Here is a 9,905-nt window from a genome sequence, read left to right as displayed (position 1 = left end):
TCTTCAGAGGAATTAAGTTATTTTTCACAAGGTGCTGCCCTAGAACAATCAGACGTTATCTTGTCTAGGTTTGCTTTGAAACAAAAACCTGGACTGGCATACGCACATAGAACTGAGATCGAAGAAAGCTATTAGTGCTTTCTGTCTCCTGAAAAGGAATGTTTCGTACAAATTGAAAACATCGTGTAAAATGGGCCTGTACAAAACTTTGCTCCTTCCGGTTCTACAAAGTACAAGCAAATCACTACGACATAATTGGAACACCTTCGTAGCACCACCTCCTTTATTTGGCCAACATCTAGATTGTAGCCGTCTATACAAATGGGCATTAAAACAATTCCAATACAGACACGATATGCACAAAGATATCCAAGAATTAAAGCTTTACAAATTCTAAAAAATTCTGCTAAAGAACTTGAAAAATTTTTTTGAGTTTTTATTTGATTTTTTTAAGTCATTTTTCTACAAAACCTTTTCCAGTTTTACTATGCTGTCAAATATTTCTAAGTTCAGATCTTTTTATCACATCACGCAGAAAAGACACTAGCTTGAAAAAAAAACTTTGTTTTTGTATTTTTTAAGACTATGGTCGGAACATTCTGTGCTACTTATTGCATCATCAAGGTCACATGCAGATCAAAATTTGTGCCTACCGTTGGTTTTGGTTAGGAACATCATCGTATAAAGTTTAATTTTAAAATGTTATTTATTCGAAGCAAGCTACAGATTAGTTGAACAGAAGCGAACTGTATGCTTTTCTTAACGCCATACAAATCAATGCTTGGTTAGTTTTTGTGTGTTGGTAGCATGGGAAGTTGCGTGATGTGGTGAGGGGACTGAATTGGCCCCAGATTAACCAGAGTATCCAGAACACTCTCCTCCTCCACGACAGCTTCATCAACCTAGAGATACACGAGATAGAGGAGGTCAGTCAGGCACATCCAACCCTATCCCCCTTTCCATCCCCTCACTCTGTTATCCTTCTCCCTTTCCTAACTGCAAATCCGAGGTTAATAAGTCTATATTGGGTTAAAAGACGCAAAATTCATCATTTTTGAGTTTAAAATGTGGGTGCAGGGAAAGTTTTCTTTAAAAAAATATATTTCAATAATTTTAAAAAGTTAAAAGAGCTGTAAGTCCGTTTACCTTTTTTTGAAAAGGTTTTTAAAAAGTTCGATTTTTATTGGCCCTTCTTGTTACTTTTGGTACTGATGCTATAAAGAGACTGGTTATTTCGGATGCCATTGGTCCGTAAGCCTCGTTACTTTAAATATATACAGGATCATATACATGAATACTGGGTGGTGTGATGTGTGTGTAGGTGTTCGACCCTGAGCAGCAGCAGTGGCTGGACCAGCAGAGACAGGCGTACGAGAAGAGCATCAGCAAGACCCTGCAGCTGAAGGAGTGTGCAGTGGTGGTGGTGAAACCGGACGCCATGAAGAGCATGGCCGACCAGGACATCACGGACATGCTGGCAGAGGCCCACTTCATCACCATTGGCTCCGAGGTGCGGCTGCTGGAACCAAGTGATGTGCACTTGCTCTATGGCACCAAGGACAAACCGGCAAGCAAACCATCTACTATACTCCCCACAGAAATTTCATTGCTTTCATTAAAATTTGATGGTTCTTTTTTGTAACGTCAGGGCTTACATTGGCCTTAAAAATTGAAAAAATTGTTCAAATGAATATCCAAGATTATTTTTTTCAATAATTTGATCACCACCTAGTAAATTTTTTGACCACCTAGTTTTATGGAATGATCTGAATAAGTGGACGTTTTCATCTTGGTAAAATTCACTTCTGCTCAAATCCAAATTACTGATACTTTTATTACAGTTTAATAATTGGTTGAGAGAAATACATTTTCGACTTTTTGTTGATTTTGTTTTCTATGGTCCATAATCAGTCATATTGATGGCCATTGCGTGTTGAGGTGTCGGAGGAGGTGGTGGAGTTCATGACGAGTGCACTGTGTCACATCATGGCAGTGACGAGAGGGGGGAGGGGAGTGGATGTGGTGGAGGAGTTGAAGAAACTAGCAGGGCCAGAGGACCCCCTCAAGGCCAAACAGTCCAGTCCCGACAGCATCAGGGCCATCTATGGCACAGACAGCACCCTCAACGCAGTACACGTCAGCAAGACTATCAAGAAGGCAGACAAGTAGAACACAATGTTTTGTATGTCCTCATAGCACCACACTATCCTTCTAAGGCCTCCCAACTTTCTAAGACTTACCTCTCCCCAAAGGTGCATATTCTTATCCCAATGCCCTAAATATTCCCAAATAAGACTGTCTCTATCTGTAATTGCAGTTTTTCTTTGGTCTTTGCACACCCCGGAATATTTGACCCCGAGTGTAGATAGTGCTGATTGTGTGTGTCTGTTATTGTGTGTAGGGAGGTGAAGCACTTCTTCCCCAGACTGAAGAGACCCCTGGAGAGTGAGGTGCGGCTGGGGGAGTTGGAGAAGACAGTGGTGTTGATCAGACCAGACGCCTACAAGCAGTTCGGCCAGCAGATCCTGTCTGCCCTGGAGGGGGAGCACAAGTTCGTGGTGGAGATGAGGAAGGAGGTGCGGATGGGGGAGGGGCAGGTGGCGGAGTTCTACAAGGACAAAAAGAAGGAAATATACTACAAGAGTCTGGTGGAGACCATGGTCAAGTTAGTCAACCCTACTATTAAAACCCCCTTGGCATCTCACCATTCTAAATTCTGTCGACAATCGAGTATTTTCTCATTAGACACTAATACTTTTTATCTCCATCAATTGATTGCCAATTCTAACAAGGTTCTAGAACTTATATGCAAAATAATAGCGTGTTTAGGGTTGTTAAATTAAATTAAAGATTATAATCGGTTTTCATTAATTCTGTTTTCTTTCAATTCTTCTTTTTTCGCTCATTGTATCGAACTTGAATTACGACGAGCTAATTACACAATAGATGATATCTGATGTCCTAATATTGACCTTGACTTTCGTATATCGTATAGGGGTCCTAGTCTGGTGTGTGGTCTGGCGAGGGAGAATGCGGTGGAGCATCTGAGACGCATCCTGGGTCCCTTCATCCAGTCGAAGGCCAAGAGTGAGCAGCCGGACAGTCTCAGATCTAGATTCGCAGTGGACCATAACACTGGTAACAGTCTGCACGCACCCCTGGATGCGAAGAGGGCCCAGTGGGAGTTGAACCACTTCTTCCCCGTGGAACACACCATGGTCATCATCAAACCCAACAGAACTGCCAGGGCACAGAAAAGTACATAGCATAGCATAACATAAACACGCAAGCCCACTCAGCATAACATACAAGCGGGAGAGTTGCTCTTCTCTCCACCTCCCCTGTTCATGGTTGTCGTAAGTAGTATGCATATAGTGCGTTAGGATCGGGGGGGGGGGTTGTCATACATGGATGACCATTAGGTATAACTCATAATGGTCACCATGTATTAAATGATCAGCAATGGTCACTATGTAATAATCCTAAATGTCACCATGTATAATTTTATACCTAATGGTCACTATGTAATAATCCTAATTGTCATCATGTATAATTTTTTACCTAATAGTCCTCATATAAAACTTCGGTATATTATTGAGTATTCCCACTGAACGTTGTGGAAACGGGAATGGAATTAAGTTTTGGTCGGTGCATGTTTTCCCTTCTAAAGTTTGGGGGTATTGGCTTGTTTACATGTAAAGTGACGTTATATACCTATTATATGCGACCAAACTATATGGTATATAGGAAAGCACAAGATTTTGACAGCGTAGCTTAACTGTTGGCTGCGGTGAACGATTTCCCTCAAAAATGCATGTTTTATTGCTGAATCTCGAAGAAAGCAAAATTCGTCAAGTGCGGCGGCCGCCACCTCTATTTAGGCAAAAATTAATAATCAATTTGACCGAAATAAGAATGAAAAATTTCGTTCAGCCAAATGAAGGTAAAAACAAAGAAAAAGTACGAAACACTGAAAACTCTAAAACAACGAAATTGGCTTGAAAATTTCGACATTTCCATTTTTCGTGTCTACAGGAGACTTAAAAAACGTCTAAAATCTATGACAAAAGCTTTGATTTTTTAGAAAAGTTGAAAGAGCTAATAAATTGAATTGGGTAAAGATCTTGAAAAACGAGAACACTGATGAAAGCCAAAAGTGCCCATTAATTTTGCTGCAGCCATTTCTAAGACTTGCATATACGACTTTTTATAATAAAAAGGAAACAATTTTCGGGGCTTCTAGAAAACGTTTACTATTTCCTATTTACTTTTTTGTGCTAACAGAAATTTTGAAAATATTCATCAAAGCGGACCTAGAAACTGGGGGAAAACTGTTATTTGTGTGCCAATATATACGACAGAACAGAGTGACCATCGAATAAGGCAGGTGAAAACTTATTTGCGACTTTTAAGGAAAGCAGTTATTCAAATTAGAGCAAATTCAATCGGAAAAGATTGAACACAAACTAAGACAAGTTATGGATACAAACTCAAAACTTGATATGAATTCGGAGTTATAATTTGAGCATCCAAAATTTTTGATTTTTCCATTAAAAGAATTTGCAAAAACTAATTTTTAATTTTATACTACAATCTAGTCATTTGTTCTCAGTATCTTCTAATTAACTTAATTTGGCTTTAGCAAGAGCTTTTTATTCAAAAGTTTGAAGCGCTATCAGTTATTATCATTGATTAACCCTCTGCTCAACAAATTATATTTTGAGTTTTTAAATATAAATTTGATCTTTTGAATGTTTCCATCATTACGCTGTTGTCTCTCAAAATACAGTGGCTTTTTGACCAAAATATTCGATTATTCATCTGCAACTAATTGTGTTATCAAGAGTTCAACCTTTCTTTCAATATATGTTTGAGGTCATCCAAGCTTTCACACTCACGTTCTCATCACTAGCAGTATCAAAACAGTTCGCATCATAATATTTCTTCTCATTTTTGCATCTATATTTGTCTTTTGTATTAACAAAACATGTCTTTGAAAAACGGTTAGTTGTTTGAAATTTTAAGATAAAAAATCAAGATTCCGTCAGGATGATAGCTGTTTCACACTAATCAACGCTTTCGCACCAAATTGGCTACAGCAGTTTCCGAAAACTTGTAAGTGCCATTTTGTAGTTTCAAAGCCTTTCGATAAACTTCAATTATGTTGTGTTATCTTAAGCTAGAACGACTAACAAAGACATGTTTAATTTGACAATAAAAAGTTTGTTAGACAGTTTTACTTTGAGGAATTGAAATTTTGAGCCTCAATGCAGAAAGACTTGCTATTCATTTCAAAGAAAAAAAGGCGTAAGCTTTTTGAGCTATTTCATAAAATGCTCTACCGACTAAATAAATCTTGAAATTAAAAAAAGTGTTACTGACTGTTTATCTGATTACACAATTGCTTCACTTCTGTGGGTTTATAACTTTGATTCAAAATTATGATTTTTCAAATGAAAACCATTGAAAATTTGTGGTTTTTAGAGAATGATCAATCATCCTTCAAATATACAGTACCTGTCACTGAGACTTTGCTCGCTTACCGTCTTCAGCTCTACCAGTCGCATGTCTGCACGATCAATGATTTTTCTCAATAAACCATAAATTTTTTCTAATAATTTTCTTATCGCAATTTTTACCTCTATGAGCAACAGTTCATCAAACACTTTGGACTCCTTGCTGTCTACAATTGGACTTGATGTTTGATGCTTCCATCGACAAAATTTTGTGAAAACTTGAAAACTGATCTTTCTTGTTACAATTTTGAAACATTTTTCATAATCATTGACTGCAGATAAATTAAAATTATCAATGCAACATATGCCACTTTTTCAAAGTTAAATGTTCATAATGAGGATACATGGAAGATCAAATATTTCGAGGAAAACTTTTTTAAAAAAATTATCAAATTGTTTTGCCCATCAAGAAATTGAAAAAAACTGTCATTATAGTGTCTGGTTGATTCTTCTAGAATATTCGAGAAACTTAGGAAGAAAGATACGAAAGATTCGGATTGAGTTACATATATACTTTTATATGAAATAAAATAAACGATCACATCTAAACTCAAACATATATACCCCACCAAACATTTAAAGCTGCATACTTCTAAACATAAAAAACATAAACACATTTTCATAAGTTCCAAACTTAAATGCATACTCACAAAAAACAGTCATGCGTATTTTATTACAAACATACGTTTATTCATACACATTTTAATACTTACATAAGGTTAATCATGCAAACTTACATACAAAAACAGTTACGTACCAACTTACTGAATACAAACATACATACATGTATACATAAGTACAAACTTACATAAACACATACATACATGCATACAAAGATACATACATACAAACTTACATATATACATACATATATAAAATTACTTAGAGACATTCATACAACCATACGTACAAAATTACATACATATATGCAAAAATACTTCTATACATACAAACTTTTAAAAATGAAGTCTTACATAAAGGTATGAATACAAACGTACATAGTCGTATACATAAGAAGAATGCAAATATACTACCATACATACATAAATTTTACATACTTGCTTACATGCTTTTAAACCTGCAACCAATTATACGAAAATTTTGCTTTTACACATGCAAAGTTTTTAACTTAGTTTTTCTGCTGACCTTTACAATAGAATACAATACATGATTAAACACATTTATACATGCAAAAAGTTGTACACTTTTACATAGATACATACAGTTTACATAAATAGACACACATGCAAGTTTTGCTCACATACATGCAAACATTTCACTTATTAGTTCTGGTGACCTTTAAAATACAAGCACATGTAAACACACAAACCAACTTGCATTCACTTCACAATTTCAAGACAAATTTATACACACATTCAGACAAAAAGAATCACGCATTACTGACTGGCATTCACATGTTTTTACATAAAATCATATAAACGTGCCTTTCATACTCATATACGAATATGTATAAGTATTTGCCTACAAAACGAAATGGAATGTACTTTGCAAGCATGCAACTCCTCATGTGTACACACTTTCCTTCTAAACAGACATGAAACTTCAATCATAAGTTTGTACAATTCGCAAACAAGCAAATTTTTAAATAATTTTAAACTGAAAAATATACATTGATACAAAATAATTCCTGGTCTTCGTTCACTCAATCAAGCGGACATGCATTCAAGAATTCCTACTTACATAAAAACATACAAATATACATAACTTCTAATTACTCAAATGAGTACACACAAATAGTATGTACATACATGAATAATTATATTTATACATGCAAAAAAATGTACACTTTTACATAGATACATACAGTTTACATAAATACACACATACGCAAAGTATCTTGTCTAATTTTGAAGAAAAACTAGAAACATTAGTAAAATGCAAGTTGGGTTATAGTTATTCTTCTAGTTACAATTGTTTTGGTTTACACGCGCATAAGGAAAAAAATTGTACTCATACTTTCAAACACATCAACTTGCATACATACACGCATACACAAAAAGTATTTTTTCTTGCATTTATTTATAGATTACTAGAAATATTCACACAAAAATATATTCATTTTGTTTTACGTATGAATATATTCAAATACAGTCAAACCTACATAAACGCTTTGATTTTTACAATGCCAACGTCGAAAGCAGAGGTTTGCAAAGAAATGCCAGCTTTCAGCCAACTCATCTACACCATTTAGCAATGTTGTTCATCTTTGAAAAATTAAAAAAAGAGCAATAAACAATTTTTTAATATGTCTGTTGATCTCCCAAACGAATTTTCCAACGGTATCAAACTTCAACTCAAAATTGACCAGTGAGTCATGAGAAGCGCTTTTAGTGGTCAGAAGAAAAAACCGAGGCTTACTAACTTGCATAACACGGGAAAATTCCAAAAAAATTGTTGAAAGTTTTTTGTTGGACGGTCCGAATAGAGTTTTTTGACATATCGAAAACTGACTTCAAGTAAATATTTAGTTTTGTACAGAAAATTTAAGACAGTGGAAGTTTTGGTTCGAAAAAAAAATTTAGCCATTGTTCTAAGTGTTTTTTTGATTCATTTGTTAGTTCTGTAGTTTAATATATCTTCAGTTGACGATTAGGCTGCAGGTTCAACCGTACACCAAGTTACATTGACTAGAGTTGCACATTATGTTGTTTTCTCGCTAAACCATTAAAACTTTTATTGTTTGAAAAAGTATATTTGGTTCTGAAAAATCTATTAAATACAGGTTCAACTGTTCTTTTTTTTCATCCTTTTCCCCCGTATTTATGCAATATTGTTAGTTTGAGCTATAGTATCTTAGAAAATAATCTTTCAACTATGATAAAATAACGGTAAAGGGTATGTTTTAGAGAAAACAAAAGTTGTTCTAAGCTGATGTTCAACTCATTTTTTCAGTATTAAAGAAAACTTTCAGTAAATTTTTAAATTTGTGCAAAATAAACAACCCAATCTTCTTTTGCGATTTTGAATTTTCTAGAACGACTGTTTTTAGACATGATTTTAAATGAAACACAAATTTTTGATAATTTTAAAGAATTAGGAAAAAAAAACTTTTGTTCTTTTTGTTTTTTTTTATTTGGATTACAAAACAAGCAGGTAAACATTAATAAATTCAACTTAATCACTTGAAAAAAAGCAGCACAAAACACAAAACGGTCTGAAAACTTTTCAATTGACGCCACGTATAACAGAGATTGATGCGTTCCGATCCATTTTCTTGTTTTTTTTGCGAACAACTGCCGTTTACATTTGGCTAATATCGGTTGACTGCCTACTGCACCAAGGGCTCACTGTTAGACTAATTTCTGCAACAAGAGTAACAAGGTGAAGCTTGTGGCTCCATTTCCAGGCCGACTTGGGCCTCTCGACTTCCTGGGAAGATCCAAATTGTCTCTACGAAAGAGGAATGCGCTCATAAGGAGATGAGTAAATCTAGATCCTTGATTAGCATAACTTTGTCTAATTGCGCTGAATCGATGATATAAACTCCGATGAGCACAAAATTATCTTTTCTGATGGCCTTTTAAACCATATTTAACCATATTTTTAAAAGATATAAATGCAATAAGATAACCTAAATGGAAAATATGTGATTTAGAGTGATCCAATTATCATTATTTGATTTCAATTGTTGTCTAATAAGGAAAAAAAATCTCCATGAGCAGTCTTGTCAAAAATAGTACGTTCTTGAGCGGAATCAGTCAAAACTTACACATACAGTTTTTTAAACTTTTGCGGTAACGGAGAGCAAACATTGAATTGAAAGGGGTAAAATTATGAATCAAATGATGAAAGCACGCGCCTGCAGAGGCTTTGTTATTGCGCTAAAAACAAAACAGGTCTTATCATGAATTGGAAATGAAAAAGCTGATAAATGCTTTGTTTTGTATAATCAAGACCACATCTTTTCTAACTTTTGATAGTAATTTTATCGACTCTTCTTCAAATTGAACAGTTTCGGACAAGTAATAAAACACAGCATAGTTTTGGGCTCACTTTCATATCTTGTATTGAGCGGCTAATCTAAAATGAACACATAAATTTCCTTATGTTTGATTGAGATTTATGATTGGGTATAGATGTCAGTCCACAACCAGAAAGTTTTTAAAAAAGAAACCCTTCACATTTTAACTTGATTTACTCTTACCAGAATTCGTTTATCTGCTGGGAAACTTATCCAATTTGGCTACGCTGTGTATGATCTATCACTGGCTGATAAGCGAATGGTTCGAATAAACTAGAATTTATGTACATAAGTCCGTGTTTGCTTTTTACGCGTGTTTATCGGTATGTGTAATTGTTAATTTTTATGTATATATGTTCAGACGTGTAACAATAGCTAAGAGTTAAGCCACAATTCAAACTCAATGT

General features: G+C 34.8%; 1 protein-coding gene across 1 annotated transcript; it reads left to right on the top strand.

The window, feature by feature from the left end:
* Positions 1–1,836: 1,836 nt before the first annotated feature.
* On the top strand, positions 1,837–3,266 carry LOC134848825 (thioredoxin domain-containing protein 6-like). The gene is made up of 3 exons (XM_063866336.1): positions 1,837–2,165; positions 2,402–2,665; positions 2,996–3,266. Exons 1-3 carry the CDS (start codon positions 1,963–1,965, stop codon positions 3,264–3,266), a joined length of 738 nt encoding a protein of 245 aa, XP_063722406.1. The 5' UTR covers positions 1,837–1,962.
* Positions 3,267–9,905: the final 6,639 nt, after the last annotated feature.

Source organism: Symsagittifera roscoffensis, chromosome 6 (genome assembly GCF_963678635.1).
Source record: "Symsagittifera roscoffensis chromosome 6, txSymRosc1.1, whole genome shotgun sequence".
In the NCBI taxonomy this organism is placed as follows: Eukaryota; Metazoa; Xenacoelomorpha; order Acoela; family Convolutidae; genus Symsagittifera; species Symsagittifera roscoffensis.
The sequence above is the reverse complement of the archived record's forward strand: the minus strand, read 5'-3'. Positions and strand labels throughout refer to the sequence as shown.

What these genes read in the sequence shown, in the direction of transcription:
- LOC134848825 (XM_063866336.1), top strand. Translation starts at nt 1,963, where the DNA reads ATGACGAGTGCACTGTGTCACATCATGGCAGTGACGAGAGGGGGGAGG. An exon ending in ACTATCAAGAAGGCAGACAA is followed by an intron (nt 2,166 to 2,401) that starts GTAGAACACAAT and finishes TATTGTGTGTAG; the next exon opens with GGAGGTGAAGCACTTCTTCC. An exon ending in CTGGTGGAGACCATGGTCAA is followed by an intron (nt 2,666 to 2,995) that starts GTTAGTCAACCC and finishes TATATCGTATAG; the next exon opens with GGGTCCTAGTCTGGTGTGTG.